This window comes from Sceloporus occidentalis, unplaced genomic scaffold (assembly GCF_023333645.1).
Source record: "Sceloporus occidentalis isolate IW3139 unplaced genomic scaffold, rSceOcc1.0.p SCAF_359, whole genome shotgun sequence".
Taxonomy (NCBI): Eukaryota; Metazoa; Chordata; class Lepidosauria; order Squamata; family Phrynosomatidae; genus Sceloporus; species Sceloporus occidentalis.
The window spans coordinates 427,495-447,742 of record NW_028317339.1 but is presented as its reverse complement, the minus strand read 5'-3'; the positions used below and the strand labels follow the sequence as shown (position 1 = coordinate 447,742).

The 20,248-nt window shown below is 41.1% G+C and overlaps 2 protein-coding genes across 2 annotated transcripts; both read right to left on the bottom strand.

Annotated features, from left to right (window-relative positions):
- Positions 1 to 367: 367 nt before the first annotated feature.
- Positions 368 to 7,950, bottom strand: LOC149273808 (SH3 domain-binding glutamic acid-rich-like protein 3). The gene is made up of 3 exons (XM_089505999.1): positions 7,906 to 7,950; positions 1,638 to 1,805; positions 368 to 436 (listed from the first exon to the last, which is right to left on the bottom strand). The coding sequence occupies exons 1-3, from the start codon at positions 7,948 to 7,950 to the stop codon at positions 368 to 370; spliced, it is 282 nt and encodes a 93-aa protein (XP_089362125.1).
- Positions 7,951 to 12,506: 4,556 nt separating this feature from the next.
- On the bottom strand, positions 12,507 to 19,831 carry LOC149273807 (centrosomal protein of 85 kDa-like). The gene is made up of 12 exons (XM_089505995.1): positions 19,807 to 19,831; positions 16,361 to 16,845; positions 16,083 to 16,192; positions 15,861 to 15,978; positions 15,599 to 15,784; positions 14,950 to 15,102; positions 13,872 to 14,026; positions 13,639 to 13,768; positions 13,515 to 13,565; positions 13,087 to 13,194; positions 12,757 to 12,982; positions 12,507 to 12,664 (listed from the first exon to the last, which is right to left on the bottom strand). The coding sequence occupies exons 1-12, from the start codon at positions 19,829 to 19,831 to the stop codon at positions 12,507 to 12,509; spliced, it is 1,905 nt and encodes a 634-aa protein (XP_089362121.1).
- Between the last annotated feature and the right edge of the window lie 417 nt (positions 19,832 to 20,248).

Sequence of the window (20,248 nt, the reverse complement as noted above, 5' to 3'; positions counted from 1 at the left end):
GAAAAGCAGATTTATTGATCACTTTGGAAGACTTCTTACTTCCTCTTTGGCAAAAAACACATGGAATAAATTCACAGATATATAAAGAAAATGTTGGTTGAAAATCCCTTGATTTCCAACAGAGAAGGAAATGTATAACATCATAATAAAAGGTTTTCCTTGCTTCCAGTATCCCAGGAATAAATGAAAAGCAATACAATTTCTAGGAATGCGATTCCTGGAATGGATGATAAATTATGGAATGCTACAAGCAAATTAAGAAGAAAAAGTATGTTCTGGTAAAGAAACAGTAAGAAGTCTATGTCTTTATGAAGGAATGAATGGCGACGGAAGTGTCAAAGCTGGGTCAGTGAACGCGTACATGGTTCTAAGCCTTAAGTTTCAGGAACTGGTCCACGATCTCCTCTTCTGCAGCAGCTGCAAGCAGTTCATAGCCCTAGAGGAAAGGGGTAGGAAGGGTGAGAGACAATGGAAAATCTAGCACAATATGTATGAAATTTTTGTAAAATATCAGTTATCCTTAATGAGGACAAAAACATTTGACTGAAAACAGTTAACCTGCTGCTGCAAACTCAATTTACCGTATAGACTGGGCGTATAAGACGACTGGGCGTATAAGACGACCCCTCTGCGCAGCGTACAACAACCAGCCAATCACGGCAAGCGATGTACCTTACCGGTGATTGGCTGGTTGTTATACAGACATATACATACATACATACATACATACACACACTGCCCTTACACACACACGCACATATATCTACACATACTAACATACGCCTGTCAATACATACACATTTATACACTGCCCTCACCACACACCCCTGCCTTTACACACACTCATAAATATACATATACATACATATATATACAGACACACACGTATATATATATACACACACACATATATATATACATATATATACACACACACACACACACACCAGCTTACAAACACACTGACCATCTCACACCAACATACATACACTGCACTAACACCCCTTTCTCCCCATCTCTTACCTTTCTCATCTTCTATCTTTCTTCCACCCAGTTGTGGGAGCGCGAGGTCTGACATGTCAGACCTCTGCTGATCAGGGCTAGTTGGGGAGATCACGATCTTGCACCTACCTCGGTGTGGCCCTGAAGACCGGCCCAGGGGAGGCGGCTTCTCCACTCGCCCCTCCCCTAGAGATTTGTGGCTTCGTGAGACTCTCTGGCTGGGTAAGTATTCGGTACTCGGTTAGTACCCGGCGTATAAGACGACCCCCGACTTTTAAGAAGATTTTCTGGGGTTAAAAAGTTGTCTTATACGCCGGAATATACGGTACATTTATACACTCAGTAAGGACAAAACATAAGCTGTTGCAACGAATACAAGGTAAGGCCATACAAAATAGGAGGCAATATTTAAATTTCCACATTCATCTGTGACTGGTTGTGATTAATGGACCCCTAGGTACAAGATGTTAAAGACAACCAATTGCGATAATCTGTCTCTGTGTAATAGACTCCAGACTGAAGCTGAATGGTGGAGGGGTATCTAAACATTCCTTAACTGCTCTATTATTGGGGGAAACATACCATTTTTTTCTTGAACAACAGATACAACAGTTTTATTTTACAAACTTGCTTACCCCACAGTACTCATCCCCATTGAAAATCTGAGGTGGACATGCTTTGGGGTCCCCAGCCTTTTCCCGCATTTCTTCGCGTAACTTGTTGTCCACGGAGATATCCACTGTCTCGTATACAATGCTCTTACTGTCCAAGATCCTCATCACCTCACACTGCTGGGATTTTATCTAAGATTTGAAAGTAGCATTGGAAGAAGTTACTTGAAATAGAGGTGTCACAAATCTATCAGAATCTTGCATTAAACCCCCATAGCTATGCCAATTCTTTTCAGGAATCCATAAAGCAAACTATTTTTGCCTAGTTTTTGAACAATTAAATTTTCTTGGTGCATACTACCTTAAGTAGTAAGGAATCTATGATTACGCACCCATTTTGCCGCCACTTGCTAGTCTATTATACAGACTGGATATGCCTGAAGTAGCTCTGTAAATAGTTACTCCAAGAAATAAGGTAGGATGGATAGTCGTATTTTACATCAATGGAAGAAAACACATTATAGTCAATAAGACATTGTTTTTTTTATATTAATATATTTCAAATTTTAATTATTGACATGCCTGCTTTTTCTTCTACATCTTATCTTGTTCAAATGAGTTGAGAGGTGATGCAGACAACAAGTGCCATATTTAAATTTGCAAGAACCGTCAGATACCAGTGGAAGTGTTTGTGTTGACTGCATTAGGACTTTTCCACAGTGGCCTTTCTAACTACACTACAATGAATCTTTAGAAAGATGTTCCTCATTAGACCTACTGTTTATAGCAACATCAAAATAGCAAAGTCTGGGTTGCATACCAATAGCAGGCTAAGACATGACAGCACGCGAGACACCTATATAGAAAGTGCTATAGAAAGTAGATGTAATTATGCCTAGTTTTATGGAGGTTTTGAAACCACAAACTCTGGATCTACAGACTGGATAACAGATGCCAACCATAGCATAAAGCTGTGGCATTAGGGTTTAACCGCACTCCTGGTAAATGCAGCCCATGCTGTGAGGAAGTAATATGCACTAAGTCACATAATAAATGGGGAACCGGCTGTCTGAAAAGACCAGTGACATATTTTCACATTATAGTGTGAATATAATGCCCAATACACCTTACTTTTCCCTGCTTGGCAATAGGGAAGGAGTGGGAGCTACATCATAATAGGAAAGTGCTCCAACGCTCAGATCACCCTTAGAAAGTTCTATTTGTATGGGCACCTGCAAGTGTGCTATGCTCATGCCTTATTTGCAAGAGGAGAAGAGCCAGAGCACTGCTAGACAGTAAGCACTGTAAGCAATGCAAATAGGCTCATTATTTCAAACTTTGTCAAAGCGAATATACATTTAGTTAATACTGATATTAATTTTACTTAAAAATGTCACTGTTCTCTGCCTCTCTCATTCTCAATGTGAACTATAGAGAGAGACAGAATAGTAGAAAAGTGTTTTAAACCAAGGTTTAAAAAGACCCTAAGTGATTCATTTTTAAAATACTTTTAAATATATATTGCATAGTTAGTGCGGTGGGGGTTAGTCAGTGGAGAATTAGTAAGATAAGGATAACAAAGTGAGCACTATGAGCGTGTTTATCTTAGGGGAATGGTCGCATTCAGGGCTGGACTGTGTCACCGTGGGATCGATTCGGGCTGATGGGGATGTGTGTGTTTGGGTGTCGGTGTGGCAGAGCCTGTCCTGGTGTGTGTGCGTGCGTATTTGGGTGGCGGGTGTGTTAGAGCCTGTGCTGGTGTGTGTGTTTGTGTGGCAGAGCCTGTCCTGGTGTGTGTGTGTGTTTGGGTGGCGGGTGTGGCAGAGCCTGTCCTGGTGTGTGTGTGTTTGGGTGGCGGGTGTGGCAGAGCCTGTCCTGGTGTGTGTGTGTGTTTGTGTGTCACTGTGGCAGACCTGTCCTGGCGTGTGTTTGGGTGTCGCTGTGGCAGAGCCTGTCCTGGCGTGTGTTTGGGTGTCGCTGTGGCAGAGCCTGTCCTGGCGTGTGTTTGGGTGTCGCTGTGGCAGAGCCTGTCCTGGCGTGTGTTTGGGTGTCGCTGTGGCAGAGCCTGTCCTGGCGTGTGTTTGGGTGGTAGGTGTGGCAGAGCCTATCCTGGTGTGTGTGTTTGGGTGGAAGGTGTGGCAGAGCCTATCCTGGTGTGTGTGTTTGGGTGGAAGGTGTGGCAGAGCCTGTCCTGGTGTGTGTGTTTGGGTGTTAGGTGTGGCAGTGCCTGTCCTGGTGTGTGTGTTTGGGTGGTAGGTGTGGCAGAGCCTGTCCTGGTGTGTGTTTGGGTGGTAGGTGTGGCAGAGCCTGTCCTGGTGTGTGTGTTTGGGTGGTAGGTGTGGCAGTGCCTGTCCTGGTGTGTGTGTTTGGGTGGTAGGTGTGGCAGTGCTTGTCCTGGTGTGTGTGTTTGGGTGGTAGGTGTGGCAGAGCCTGTCCTGGTGTGTGTGTTTGGGTGGTAGGTGTGGCAGAGCCTGTCCTGGTGTGTGTGTTTGGGTGGTAGGTGTGGCAGAGCCTGTCCTGGTGTGTGTGTTTTGGTGGTAGGTGTGGCAGAGCCTGTCCTGGTGTGTGTGTTTGGGTGGTAGGTGTGGCAGAGCCTGTCCTGGTGTGTGTGTTTGGGTGGTAGGTGTGGCAGAGCCTGTCCTGGTGTGTGTGTTTGGGTGGTAGGTGTGGCAGAGCCTGTCCTGGTGTGTGTGTTTGGGTGGTAGGTGTGGCAGTGCCTGTCCTGGTGTGTGTGTTTGGGTGGTAGGTGTGGCAGTGCCTGTCCTGGTGTGTGTGTGTTTGGGTGGTAGGTGTGGCAGGGCCTGTCCTGGTGTGTGTGTTTGGGTGGTAGGTGTGGCAGAGCCTGTCCTGGTGTGTGTGTTTGGGTGGTAGGTGTGGCAGAGCCTGTCCTGGTGTGTGTGTTTGGGTGGTAGGTGTGGCAGAGCCTGTCCTGGTGTGTGTGTTTGGGTGGCGGGTGTGGCAGAGCCTGTCCTGGTGTGTGTGTGTGTGTGTTTGGGTGGTAGGTGTGGCAGTGTCTGTCCTTGTGTGTGTGTGGTAGGTGTGGCAGTGCCTGTCCTTGTGTGTGTGTGTGTGTTTGGGTGGTAGGTGTGGCAGTGCCTGTCCTGGTGTATGTGTGTTTGGGTGGTAGGTGTGGCAGTACCGGTCCTGGTGTGTGTGTGTTTGATTGTCGGTGTGGCAAAGCTACCCTGGTGTGTGTATGTGTCAGTGTGGCAGAGCCCGTCCTGGTGAAGGGGCACTTTTACTCACATGTATCCAAAACTACAGGGCATCAATTTACACGTGGTAAGCACGAACAGGAACAGGTGGCAAATGCTTCCCCCAAAAACTGGCTGTGTCCCTACTCAGAAGATGTTGACTACTGGGAACAATATATGAAACTGCAAAAATATATTACTAATGTCCTCAACAAAAAGTAATAAAGCGTAGCAAACATCTGTCCAAAAATTATCCTACTTTCTTATTCTGGTTGCTCCTAGAAGTCATTAAAAAAGCCTGCATTGAGGCCTCTTCTATCTCCACATTTCTGAAAACTAGTTACCGTATTTGCTCGATTATAAGACGAGCCCCCAAAATCTGAATATTAATTTGGAAAAAAGATCTAAGATGACCTTACAGGAAAAAAGTTTTACCAGTAAATGTTAATTCATGTAAACTATTTTTTTCAATAAAAGCTATGAAAAATATTTTGTTTTTATTTCCTTTTATTTTCCAACCTGCCCCCCCCCCAGTTATGCACATCTGCCCCCAGGCTTGCCACTCTGCCCCAGAAATGCCTTATACACCACTCTGGCATTTGGGGGGTTAAAAGGCATATTATGGGGCAGAGTGGCACATAGGGAGGTATAAGGCATTTCAGGAGGCAGAGTGGCGTATAGAGGGTTAAAAGGCATTTCTGGAGGCAGAGTGGCATTAAGGGGGTTAAAAGGCATTTCATAGAGCACTCTGCCTACAGAAATGCCGTATGGCCCCCATTTAACACCCCCCGCCCAAAAAAACTTACCGGTGCTTCTGACTCCCGGGCAGCAGGTAGACGTCTACGCGATTCACGTAGGCAAATACGGTAAATATATTTCAAAACGGTTCAAAAAGAACAATTTACCGTACCATGGTGTTTGCTTGTAAATACATTATTTTCATGAAAGTTACATTAATGCAAACACAAGTGGGGTTCTTACTTATGCATCACATACCTTTTTCCTATTCCTAATTTGCTAGACCCAGAAACAAGAACGATGACTCCAAAGGGAAGGGTTATTGAACCAACCAACCTTATATCCCCTATATGCCACTGTGCCCCATGATATGCCTTTTAACCCTCTATACGCCACTGTGCCCTATGATATGCCTTTTGACCCCCTATGTGCCACTCTGCCTCCAGAAATGCCTTATACACCTATATGCCACTCTGGCATTTGGGGGGTTAAAAGGCATATTATGGGGCAGAGTGGCACATAGGGAGGTATAAGGCATTTCAGGAGGCAGAGTGGCGTATAGAGGGTTAAAAGGCATTTCTGGAGGCAGAGTGGCATTAAGGGGGTTAAAAGGCATTTCATAGAGCACTCTGCCTACAGAAATGCCATATGGCCCCCATTTAACACCCCCCGCCCAAAAAAACTTACCGGTGCTTCTGACTCCCGGGCAGCAGGTAGACGTCTACGCGATTCACGTAGGCAACTTCCGCTGGAGCCGGAAGGAGGTGTGTTTAGCAGCGGGGGTTGTCTGCGTCCATCGTGCATACACCCTCCGACTGTCAGAGAGCAGCGTTCCCCACACCAGGTGGGGGGACAGGAGCATCCAGGTCCCCTGCAGCACTGCAGGGGATCTGGATCTTAGTCAGACCTATTTAAGGTCTGATTATAAGAGCAAATACGGTAAATATATTTCAAAACGGTTCAAAAAGAACAATTTACCGTACCATGGTGTTTGCTTGTAAATACATTATTTTCATGAAAGTTACATTAATGCAAACACAAGTGGGGTTCTTACTTATGCATCACATACCTTTTTCCTATTCCTAATTTGCTAGACCCAGAAACAAGAACGATGACTCCAAAGGGAAGGGTTATTGAACCAACCCTAATGCAGCTGGCTGTAAAAATAATTTCCCTAAGGGATATGACTTTAGGATTTGCGTAGCTCTGCTCTCCACAGCAGGGGATCCTACTAGGAGTGAGGGGATTCCCTCTGTGACATCCGTGATGACATCAACAGAAAGAGAATGCAAAGTTTGAGCATTAAAATCCCACTGAATGTGAGAGCATCCAAGTCCCCTGTGATAATTGCCAAGCCAGAGGTGGAGCCGAGTGTCATTAAGTATATCACGTGTAACAAGATATGCTCAGCCAGACACATATCCTGTATGGAAAATAGCTAGGGGTGAGCAAATGGCCAAATTCACATGGAGGGATACCCTCATACATTTGCAAGGGCAACATCACAAATATTTAAAGGGACCCCACAGCTATCATATATGCTTTAACATCCATATGATAGCTAGCGTGTCCCTTTAACCACCTATATATCAGTAAATGTTAGGAGAAGGAAATCAAAAGCAAGTTAGTACATGATTTTAGAAATAATGAGAAAACCTGACAAAAATTACAGAAGACGTAAGGGGGAGTTGGAGGTGTGCGCAGCTCACCTCTCTGAATAAACCCAAGTTATTTCACAATAGTTGGCACACAGCTAGGAAACACCCACAGAAAAGGGCATAGTTCCAACATTTAAAATAAAACTGTGCACAGGAAAGGTTCAGACAGGAACTATATATACAGACATATAAAACTGCAATCCAGGCATGCCATTTATAAAAAAATGCCCTCTGTATTTACCTATGGTGTGTGTGTTGTGTGTGTGACTGTGTAAACCTTTCCACGCACGCACAAAAATGTTTGAACATACAGAAAAGCATAGCTTTACCAGGATGTCTATGAAACCTTTGAAATAAAACCCACATGATTGGAACCAATAAAGCCATGTAGCAAGTATATTAATTCATCTTCAGAAAAGGGAAAGAATACGAATAATTGATGTAAATAATATAAGATGTCAATGATGATCATACCAACACCCCCTCCCGCCATAAGCACTGTGTATGATTAAAGAGGGACAATCTGAAGACACATCTTCAACGTGACACTGTTCTGCATCAACTACAATATCCCAGTAGTAACGCGCAGTTACTTGCAAATGCCAGCCATTATGCGCCCTTTTTATTTTTTTAGTTCTCGTTAAAGATATATTTAGGCACACATGTCTGCATTTACACAAATGCATCCTAAATTTAGCTCACCTCCCTAGACCCGGTCACCGAAGTGATGTACACCTTCACCACCATCCTGGACTCTAAGATTCTGGTGCGTGAAAGCTATTTCCGGCCTCTCCCATCATGTGACAGGGGTTTGTCCAATTACAATGCAATGTAAGGTACTGATTGTATTGAAAACGCTCTACAGATCTCCGTATGCTATGTTTCACGGCCATTTTTCTTACGGGCGATATTCCGTTATGCGTATGCAGGAGAAATACGTTTTTCTCTACCTTTAATTAGCAGCAGCAGAAGGCATGTATTTCACAAAAATAGGGCTTTAATAAGAAAAACTACTAAGAATTACTCTACAGTATAATTCAGCATCAATTTATATTGAGCGTATTCTTTAAAGATATTCTTTGGGGCACTTTTGGAACTACCGTTTCACTTAGAAAGTCAGTGTGTAAACTAGTGAGCTGTCCACTATTTACCCCTTTTAACTAACACACGTACTGGCACACATATTTACATACACACATTTAGACACATTTACACACTCACGCTAACACACACACACCCATGCTTACTCGTACACACACACACACATTTTGACACCCACTCCTGCTAACACATAATCTCTCACTCACTGCTTCCCCGCTTTCCAAAGTTGTTCACAAAGGTGACAACCTGTACTGCTCCATTCCAGAAAAAAGAACAGTTTTGGACCCGGGGCCACCTAGTCCATTTACGTTACTGGTAGCCTTCAAATGCAAATAAATAAAGTTGTACAAAGTTAAACATGATAAAGTGAAAAAATTGCTAATTTGAATGGATAACTTTTATATAAATGCATTGTGCATAGAAGTAGTGATTCTACAATAAAAAGACACTAGCCGTCATACACATGATAACTGAGAGGTCCCTTTAAATGTGTTGTAGCACTCTTAGCTTAGTCCAATATATTAAACAATCCCTTCAGACCGATAGTTTTCAGTACCCTAAAGATCATATTTTGCCATTTTACCATATGTTGGTTTAATCAAGATACACCTTTTCCATGTTTGATGTACCCACTCAAATTAGAGTAGGAAGTAGAAGGTAGTACTAGGGCAAAATTATTTTTTGCACTGCTCTCTTTGGGGATCTCCCTTACATCTTACATGGATGCCACTGAAACTTTATTTCTACAGTGTATTTTCTACAGCCCACAGGAAGATTCCAGTGATCAAGTGATCGTCAGCTTCTCTGATGGACCATTTAACATTTGCTTTCATTGCTGTAGGCCGTTGGTGGAGACAAAAAATATGAAGTGCCAAAATCAGGCATTACAAAATTTGCATATACCTATTTTATGTTCTTAGACTACTGTATTATACATGCTGTATTTGCACAAGGCAGAGTAAGGTCCACTCCTGCTGGAAAAGAAGACCTTCCCTCTTCATCCTTACTATCTTCTGGACCAAAAATATATCTGCTGCTATTACCCAACAGGTCTGTCTATCTTTGCTCTGGGGAATGCTTGCACTGCTTGAGGTAGTGGTAGCACCAGCTGCGTTTGTGGTGGCATTGGTTTTATTCCATGCTTCGCAATAGAAGAGCTTACAAGCAATCTTCACCCAGAAACCAACCAGCACAGGACCCCTCTGTATGTACTTGGCAGTAACTAAAAATATTACTTTACTTTGGTTTGCATGGTGGACAAGATTTTAACAGCACTAGAACAAGATTGTCAGTATTGCCGCTGCTGTATGCAGCTTGTGGTATCTCTCAAAAAGGCGGCTTCAGCCTGCTTGGGACTGATATTCCAGGCTACTTTTTCATACACGGAAAAGAAAAAATGTCGGTGCGCTAAGCTAGTCTCAGGCTCAAATAATACAAATGTATAATATGAGGCCTACCAAACAGTGTGAGCATGCTGCAAATACAGTGTGTTGGCTGTACAATGTATACAAAAAACAAAATACTGTCTGCGCTTCTCACCCTAATAAAGTTGGCAACAAATATATAAACATAATATAAATGAGAGGTTTTGGTTATATGAATTGGCCAAAGCATAATTAAGCTCACCCGCCACGTCAAGGCACACTCTCAATAGGGTGAGAACCTACTCTCACCTCCTACATAGTGGGCACACAAAGCAGTTTATACTGCTACCAAAACCAAATTAATGTGTTGGGGGAGGTGCAATTAAACCTCCTCCCATTTAACCCCTGGACAGCAAGCTGCAACCAGACTAATGAGGAGCCAACAACCTCAAATATGTGCAAACAGGGAAAAGAAAAAATGTCGGTGCGCTAAGCTAGTCTCAGGCTCAAATAATACAAATGTATAATATGAGGCCTATACACACTGTATTTGCAGCATGCTCACACTGTTTGGTAGGCCTCATATTATACATTTGTATTATTTGAGCCTGAGACTAGCTTAGCGCACCGACATTTTTTCTTTTCCCTGTTTGCACATATTTGAGGTTGTTGGCTCCTCATTAGTCTGGTTGCAGCTTGCTGTCCAGGGGTTAAATGGGAGGAGGTTTAATTGCACCTCCCCCAACACATTAATTTGGTTTTGGTAGCAGTATAAACTGCTTTGTGTGCCCACTATGTAGGAGGTGAGAGTAGGTTCTCACCCTATTGAGAGTGTGCCTTGACGTGGCGGGTGAGCTTAATTATGCTTTGGCCAATTCATATAACCAAAACCTCTCATTTATATTATGTTTATATATTTGTTGCCAACTTTATTAGGGTGAGAAGCGCAGACAGTATTTTGTTTTTTGTATACTTTTTCATACACACCTGCCACCAGCTCTGCCCAGCTCATGATTTTCTTTGGATTGTGGTATGCAGGTACCTGCACAAATATCTTGCTACAAAAAATGTGCTCTAGACTTTTGGTTTTTTCTCTCACTGTATACACCATAAATTATGCGCCACTAAACTAGAATGTATACAATTTTGAAAAACCCATTTTGTCACAGTTTAGACTTTTATTCTAAACATTAGGTAGCTGGGTGATGTTTTAAAGTTTTACAAGCTTTTCCCTTACTTTTCTTTTGGGGGAAAAAAAAAAAAGATACTTTAATATCTAAAGAATGTGTATAGATTTGTGACACAAACATGCACATATATACATATACCCAGAGTCCTAGAACACTAGTTCATTTACTTTAAGAGTTCTGGTTTTAATGCCGAAAAGCATTGACCACGTGTGTATTTATACAAATCGCACAATATACAGTTGTGATCAAAAGTTTAAATACCTTTGCAGAAATTGTGAAATGTTAACATTGATTTTGAAAATATTACCAACCATGCAAAATAACTTATTTAAGGCTACTGATCATATGAAGTCATTTAAGGTCACATTGTTTGGCTTTTTTTTTTTTTTTTTTTTAAATAATAACAGATATCACCCAAATGGCCCGGATCAAAAGTTTACATACACTTACATGTTTGGCTTTGTTACAGATACACAAGGTGACACACACACACACACGTTAAAATGCTCTGCCTCCCTGATATGCCACTCTGCTCTGAAAAAAACCTTGTCTTATTGTATCACAAATTGTATCACAATTTGGATAGAAATGGTTACGGTACAATGTTACGATGGATACTGTTTTGGTTGAACGGATGCCACAGGGTGTTACCTGAGTCGCACGTTGGTTGATTTTATAATTTTACTTTTCCTTTCGTCCCGTCGAGGGGGTAATTCGGATGTTGACAACATACGTACCCGTTACGTATCTTAGGGAGTTAGTGTCCCAGTCGTACTAGTTTTCACAATTTAGTGTTTGCTCATACTAGGGATGAGCCGGCTTCCATTACTACTCTATAGCATCTTATTGTATTCGATTTAGAATAAAGAGAGTTTAGCGGTCTTACCCCCACTCTTTATGTAGGGGGGTCAGTGACCTTTTTCCTGTTAATTTAGTTCTGGGACAAGTAATTTTCTGGCGCTCAGTCGTAAAATGCATAGGAAAAATTCTGCATATGCAAGGGGAACAGGTGAGATACAAGTCATAGGAAAAGGGGAGGGGTGTTAAAAATAAAAAAAGCATTTTGGCCATTTAGAGATGCAGTGTTAAGGGCTCTAAATCAGCATCAAGAGTTTAAATTTAATCCTGAAGGGTATAGGGAGCCAATGGAGCAGCAGATGAAAGAGGAGGCTGGTTAGAATAATCCACACAAGGGGAAGGACTAGTAATTTAGTCTCTTGTGCCAAAAAAAAAAAAAAAACAAAAAAAAAAACCCCCAAAAAAACAAAACACATCTACAAAATATTTCATAGCATACATGAATAGCAATCCAGACCAAACAAAGTATATTATATAGTGCAGCAGACAGGATAATTTAAGTGGTTTATTGTATCAAAGTTAAAACACACACATATAAATTGAAACAAAAAAAAAACAGACAACAGATAAACATTTGGTCAAACACCTGAGCTTGATATCTTCTATATAGTGTGGAATAAGAGAATGCTGTGTCAGTGACAAGTTACCCTGCTCAAGGTAACCATCGAGGGCCCATAGCAAACTATTCATTTCTTAAGTAACAGATTTGACGTTTTGATGCATGAATGCAGCTGTATGATTATATCCACTACAACAGTCACTGATTGGACAAATGTCCTCTATGAATAGATCATTGTGTAACACAGTTGTCGCCCATGTCTTGTGCATAACGGTCACTAATGGTGGTGCGCAGATCATCAATATCTTGCTTTAACTGTCTTACTCCATTAAGATGCCTTTCAAGTGAAGTTGAATTCAGTATGTCATGATCCTCAGAAACTGGAGCAGCTATAAATGTAAAGTGAATATTTATTAAATTGATGCCAAGAAAATAAAAAGTACCAACCCAGTACGATAGCCCGTTCAGGTATAAGACTCACAGTTGATCCCCAGCAGCATAGACAGATTGGGATCCATCCCCTGCACTCTCTGGCTCAGCAAGCAACATATGGATTTCAGGTCCTTCAGGCAAATATTCAGCTCTTTGTGTAGGGTGATAATGAAGGTACCGTCATCTGATGAAAGCTTTTCACTCACTCCTGCATGATGAAGCTGTTCTTGAAGATAGACATTCCGCTCCATCAAGTCCTGGTTCTGTACTGCCAACTGAAAGAACGGAAAAATTAATAAATATGCATGTTTGAATCTCATGCATGGCTCTTTCCTTGATACTTCACATAGCACAAAGAAAACCGATAGCAATTTCAGACCTCTTTCACAGCTTCCTTTAGTTGCTGTAGAGCATTTTCTTTCCTTTGCGTTTCTTCTTTTAGGGCCTGTCCTGTTCCTTCTTCTTGTGCAACTTGCTCTTCAAGCTCCTGCTCAGCACAAAAAAAAATAAAAAAGCCTGAAGTAGACATAACATTTGTTGGGAAAATCCATATTTAGCAATATCTTGAAGACTGGTGAAAAGACTGACAGACACAATACTCCTGATATGCTGAAAGTGAGGTATGTAGTCAAAGGACAGCTGTCCTATGTTTATAGAGCTTTGATACAATTCACAAGAAAGTTTACCAAATAAGTGGTAATATACATTACGATGTTAATTTGATTAAAACAGTTGGATTAAAAAAGCGTGAGGCATAATTTAGGAAACAAGACCAAGTCTGTTTCCAATTTTCCCACTTCCCCTTACCTTTAATCTACTGCACAACTGCTCAGTTTTCTTAGTTTGACTTCCTACTACCTAAAATACAAAGAAATCATTAGCTATATGCAAAAAATGTAGACAAGAATGTTTTTCTGTTGCTAAACCTTACATTTTTGAGGCATTCCCTTTCCTTCTGGAGAGTCAACACCTCCTGTTGTAGAACTTCCACCATCTGGGTCAGACGCTTCTCTTCATCTCTCTGTCCAGTCCCATTAAAACGTTCCACTTCTTTCTGTAAACTGAGGGACAGCAGGTTTAAGCAGCGACTACGCATACGTTTAAATGTTCCCTTATTGTACAAACACAAATTCACTGTGTACTGCCTCTTGTACTACTGGATACCTGTCTATGGTACTTAAAAGTTCTTGTCCTTTTTGTTCCTCTGCTACAAGCTGGGATTCCCTTTCTCGACACAATGACCTGGTTTCTTGTAGCTTGGTCTCTAGCTCCTTCACTTGATCTTGCAGAAGGCAGCTTTTCTCCTTGAGATTGTTGAGCTTGGGGAGGGAAAAAAAATATATTTTTTATAATATATATATATATATATATATATATATATATTCTGCAGCTCAAACTGTAATAGGACATCAAATAAAGCATGTCAGCAACTTTAATCATCTACCCCATGAAGACAGGCGTGCATGTGTGTGCTCTAAAAATTATGGGTAGGCCTTGAATAGTCCAACTAGTAAGCTTCTCTTAAAGTCAACAGGGCTGAACTTTCATAATGCATGGTTAAATCAGTGAAGGACTGGACCTTCATAAAGCACACTAGGAGACAAAACAAAAACAAACTAGAGCAATAAAAGAAAACCTTGTAGATTTAAATACGAGGACAGAGATTGAGACATAAAAAAAATTACAAGAAAGTTGTATATTGCAAAGGTGAAGTTGAGACAAAAAGTCAGTCAAACTATATAATGGTAGTAGAGAAGAGGTAGAAGCTCACATACTGAAGGAATTTAATCATACATTGTGTAGGCATACAACTATCCTGAATGAAAGACCAAATATGACTTGAGGTATGTCTTAGTTGTCTTAAACAAGTTATTCACGAGAAAAACGGGCAGTAAACAAAAAGCCTGGGGAGGTGCAATTGTATTTAGTTTCAATGTGCCTACTTTTTTGTGACATGTAAATCAATGTTTGGTGACTACTGATAATTTTACAGTGTTCCTGCTCAATCCAAAAAAGGGATTACCGTTGGCAAATTGTTTTGTTGGCAAAAAAAGAATCAAATAGTCAAGCAGTTTATACAGCAAAATACTAAGAAAACCAAATAATTATACTTTTTTTGTATTAAATAACTGCAGTTTCATTGCATATGCTGCCTGATGCATATTGTTTGTATTGTCCACTGGCAGTGCATGGACAAACATTTGCCAGTTATCTTTGCAATGTAGACCGTAAAGGAGTTTACCTCATGCGTTTGTTTCTGGTGGTCCTTCACAGTAGGAAGATCTGCCAAATATCTTTCTAATGTCTCAATCCTTTGTTGTTTTTCTTTGTTCTGCTCTGCCTCTTTCTGACATTTCTTCTTGAGTGAATTAATGTGCCTATCTCTTCCTTTAATCTAGAAGAGGCACAAATATAAGCATCCAAGTTTTGGTTTTTCTTATCTCAATCAAAATTTTCTAACATAGGAAAATAACAAAGTAGACAGATAAGTTGATGATAATGTAAGCAAGCTGCTATACAGTGAACAGATACTGTATTGGCTCGATTATAGGCTGCACCCCAAGAGTTGTGTATTTCTTTCTTTCTAAAAAGCACCTATTAGTGGAATAGTAACAGTAACATTTTTGGTATCTATTATGCAGTAAGTCAACAGAAAACCAATAGCCATTTTAATGCACCTTATTTATAGATATGCCGTCACTCTGCGGCCTGTATTCGGGCAAATACGGTATTAATATTTTCCAGTTTAACAGACAGAAAACATGAGGACCAGCAGCCACCAAAGAGCTACTGTTTTTAAGTTAGGACATTCACATTGGCTTGTGAGGAGGCTAATAGCTCCTACCAAAAGAACAGACAGTATCTTATCACATGCCATAGTCTGTCCTCACCCGCTCCTCCTGCTTCTTTAACTCCTCAGCATGCTTATGGGCAGTCTGCTTTGTTTGCTCTTGGAAGCTTTTACTCTCTGCTTCACAGGCCGCTAGTTTTCTTTCTAAATCTGCTTTCTCCCGGTTAGATGAATCATTCTTCTCAGCAAACTGTGCTCGCAGAAAAGTTACCTCCCTCTGAAGTTCCTGATGAGATACAAATTGATTACATTTATGTTTTTAGGTAAAAACACAAAATCATAACAGAATTTCCTTGTCTTACCTGCAGTCTGATCATATACATGTCGCTGTAAGGATTAGGTTGATTTAGTAAGGTGCTGTGTACTTGTACCTCACTATCCCTTAGTTTCTGCTCCAGTTGGGATATATGCTGCCTCTGCCTATCAAACAATCAAGAATAGAATAAAAGAGATATTCTCAGTACAGATTAGTCAATATATTTAGATCCTGGCAGATATGTATCCCAGGTTCTGTATGCTCCCACCTCTCCACCAGGTATTCCTTTTCCAGCAATACACCTTCACTTGCCTTCAGGACCCTTCCCAACTCGCTGTTATCTGGATATACAGGAAAGGTTGGACATCCTCTTCCTAGCTGATAAATGAAAGAGTACAATGGACATTGAAGCAATGCACAGTGACACGCAACCATTTTTGCAGTTTAATAGTCTATAGCATTTCGTATGGATGCATTTTGTTTCCAATATTTGTACAATGCTCATCCTATGAGAGAGCTGGATTTTACCATTATTCTTGTCATTACCTGTAGTTGCTCCATCCTTAGCCTCATGTTTTCCGTCTGTTGCTGTCTCCATGCACAAAGTTCAGCTGCAGGATGAATATAGGTTTCCGGCCTCCATCCTTGGCTATGCGGATGGTCACCAACACTGCGTATGTGATCCCCACTGGTAGCTACTTTGCTCTCAGGAAGAGTTCGATATGGTTCAGTCTCTGTGCGGATTCCCCCTGCTGAGGCACTAGGCCTTGGATCGTTGTAGAAGGCGTGCAAAAGACCAGATTGGTTTAAAGTGGGCTCGATATTGGGAGTCTCAAACTTTCTAGGCTCATCTGCTGAAGGCAGAACGGGGATGCCACATACAGCAGGATCTGTTGAGTTTTGAGCCCCAACATGATCATATGTATTAGTAGAAGACATCCCTAAGGTTGAAGGCATAACATGTGCTGTGGGGATGGTAACCTGACTCCTGATTGGCTGGAAGGAAGTACTGCCATTTGCAGTGCAGAACTCTACAGAGAATAAGTGACAAAGAGGAGAGGAGAAGACAAAAACACTTGGCATAACTTGTTATGCATAAAAAGCAGACAAAAGAGTAGCACCATGAGGACTACTGGCACAATATGTGAAGCTAAAAACACTATGAAACTGCAAAGACCATGCATGAATGCAAGGGTCAGTGCTTCAGGTATACATCCATTTTTTTTATAACAGAAACACACTGGTTAAAGTTAGTTGGCATTTGGATCTGGATGGCACCCCGAAGAAGCACTTAAACTGCCTTTTAACAAGACCAAAAACACGCTGAAGAAATCTGCAGCCACAAACCACAGATATGAAGCGCCAACAAAAAATAAATAAAGGGCTTAAGAACAATTAAATAGATATGTTTCTAGCAAAGGCTGAGCTGCAGAAAACATTCTTCTGCATCAGTTAGAAATTTGGATGTCTACATAAACATGGCTGTTTTGTACAAATGATTACCTAGATGAGCCTACCCACGAAAAGGAGATCAGGCAAGTACTCCCCCAAGGCACAATCATACAGTCACATAGTCTTCCCATGAGACACTGGGCTGAAATTAAAGCTCATGCCTGAAATGATGAAGCACTTTGATTTCTGTGGGATGACTGAAGTGTACAACAAAGAGGAAGATTCAACATGTACACTGCAGATAAGGCAGCCACAAGCATGCTTTAAACAGTCTGTTTCGCAGACTGCACTGGGTGCAAGTACAGTTTTTACTTATCTTTGTTTTAGTTGTATAGTGGGACCCAAAACAAGCATATTACTGTCCAGTAGGGCTGCAACAACGAATCGATAATCAATTATAAAAATGAGTTTTTTTCAGAGCAAATGCTCTGAAAAACTCCCCTCCTTCTATAACTCTAGAATCCAGATCCCCCGCAGAGCTGCAGGAGACCTGGATCCTCTCTGCCACCCAGTGAGGGTCTGTGCAAAACGCGCAGACATCCTTCGCTTCTCCCCTCCACTTCCGCTGGGGCTTCTATTACGGAACGCCCCAACAGAAGTGGAGGGGAGAATTGGCTGTCTGCCTGCATCGCACAGACCCCTACTGGCTGCCAGAGAGGATCCAGGTCCCCTGTAGCGCTGCAGGGGATTTGGATTTTAGTGCGCGATGTGCGCAACCTCCGCTGCTTCCATTCACTTCTACGTGCCCCACCAGGGGTTAATATATCAACAGAAGAAAAACGGAGCAAGTAAGCACCACTGGGTAAGGTAAGCCTGGAGTATTATCTTTATTTTTATGCTCATTTGCCCCGTGTTTCTTCTGTTGATATATCAACCCCTGGTGGGGCAGGTAGAATTTTTTTGGGATCTATTAATTATGTGCATTCTTTAATTTGTGGTTTGTTTTTTTTGATTGCTTTAATATTTGATTTATTGTATTGTGTATTTTTTGCATATATTTTTTTTTAACTATGTCAGTTTTTCTTATATCAGGAGGGGCATAAGACATCAGGGGGCACAGTGGCATAAAGGGGCTATAAGGCATATCAGGGGGCACAGTGGCATATAGGGGTAAAAGGCATATCAGGGGCATGGTGGCATATCAAGGGTAAAAAGCATATTTTATTTTTTTTTACCCGAAAAAATAATCGGCCAACTAATCGATTATGAAAACAATCGTTAGTTGCAGTCCTACAGTCCAGTTATAAATGTATTCATGTACACCTGATTGAACTATGATGTCTTCATTATTTTTATAGATATTAATGTTTATATTTCATAATGTTGCTTATATTTTATCGATTTTTGTGAGTTTACAATGCAACAATAATAATTTTGCATGCATCTCCCACCCATTACTTAAGGGGTGTCCATATTCTTTTGGCCATATAGCGTACAAACATCGGTGCTACTATTCTTTAATCTGGCTCCCCATTTTGTTAGTCCGACAAAACTTGGCCCTCCAAACCAATAAAGCTGGACAGCATTGCTATAGAATAACTGTTTTCCGAAATAAGAGTGCCCATATGGTGTTCCAGACATCATTACAAATTTAAAGACTCACCCTCCGTATTTTTAGGGCATGGATGCCCAACAGGGACATGAGAGATTGCTTTAATTCCAGGGGCTCCTGCAAAGCGACTAACAGACTTCCCAGAAACAAGGGGGGTTTGCCAATCTGTGCGTGAGGAGTCTGCATTAGGCAAAAAAATAAATAAATAAATAAATAAATAAAAAAAGACAGGTTTGACTGCACGCTTTGGTACATATGGAAAAGTAATCAGTGTATCAGCTAACTAAACAAGTGTTGCTGGTACTCATAGACCACATTATGTCAGCTAAACACAAATGTAGCAAATCAGTATACATTATAAATTGGGTGATTTTTTTCTTTTTAATAAGAAGAAATCAGATATATTCTCTTATACCCACCGGTCCTCACAGCTCTTTGATATCCCATATCTTTGAATCTTTCTATAGATGCCATTAAAGAAAGAGTGCGTAGTCAATGATCATACAAAAGATTCTGGGGAAAATTAAACAAAAAGGTGGTTATAACATGACAGGCAATGTTGAACTATTAATCAAGAGGCCTGCTGGCTGACCCTCTGGTAGTGGTTTGAGAATAAGTATTTTTAATTATTTCAGATGTTCTACAATTAAGGTTTTTCAAAACACTTACATTTATCTTACTAAGCTGCATGATGAAAGAATTGGCTTCCGTGAGGTAAATTCTAAATGCAAGACCTTTGTTTTAAAATCAAACATTACTCAACACAAACTACGCGGATTGGAAAACAAGCACATGCTATAGCCAGTTTCAGTAAATTAATTTAGTATCTTCACTTCAGAAAGACTATACAAAAACTGAAGAGCAGATCGCTTCTTAGTCACATTTACAAGTTCATTTTTAATGACTATTGCTACGCGAATTTAAAGGGTAGATCAAATCACTAAGAGACTATGGGTCACGTAACCATTATCACATCTGAAATAGCTACCACCGTCACATACGTGAGGGGACATCTCGAAGTTTTCAACACAATGCATATAAAAACATACTTAGCTTTCACACACCACCACAAGCAATTCCAGCGACCACAACTGAACTCACCCTTCACTGCGCTACAGCAACTGAAAAACCGTCAGCTCAAATGTACCGCCCGCCAACTGCAAAGCGAAAGTTATCATTGGGTTCCTACGCTGCCAATCAGAACACATAACCACTCGTTTCTAGAGTCAATTGGCTTCCGTTAATTAAAAGAGCAAACTGACTGACTTTTTGTTTTCTATTGGAAGAACAAGAATAATGCCGGGTTGTGATTGGCTATTCAGCTTGCTTTCCCAATGCCCGCCCGGAATATTAACAGCCAATAGTATGCAATGGCGTTGTTTAGCGACAACCGTCCACGAGCAGCCTAATTCTTGTTCCAATTGGTGTAT

Excerpts from the sequence above, each read along its gene's own strand:
- LOC149273808 (XM_089505999.1), bottom strand. The coding sequence starts at position 7,950 with ATGGTGGTGAAGGTGTACATCACTTCGGTGACCGGGTCTAGGGAG. Across the intron at positions 1,806-7,905 it reads CGGTGACCGGGTCTAGGGAG|ATAAAATCCCAGCAGTGTGA; the intron begins GTGAGCTAAATT and ends TTCAAATCTTAG. Across the intron at positions 437-1,637 it reads ATGGGGATGAGTACTGTGGG|GGCTATGAACTGCTTGCAGC; the intron begins GTAAGCAAGTTT and ends CCTTTCCTCTAG.
- LOC149273807 (XM_089505995.1), bottom strand. The coding sequence starts at position 19,831 with ATGTCCCCTCACGTATGTGACGGTG. Across the intron at positions 13,195-13,514 it reads AGTTGTGCAGTAGATTAAAG|GAGCTTGAAGAGCAAGTTGC; the intron begins GTAAGGGGAAGT and ends TGTGCTGAGCAG. Across the intron at positions 12,665-12,756 it reads TATGCTGCTGGGGATCAACT|CTGCTCCAGTTTCTGAGGAT; the intron begins GTGAGTCTTATA and ends TTACATTTATAG.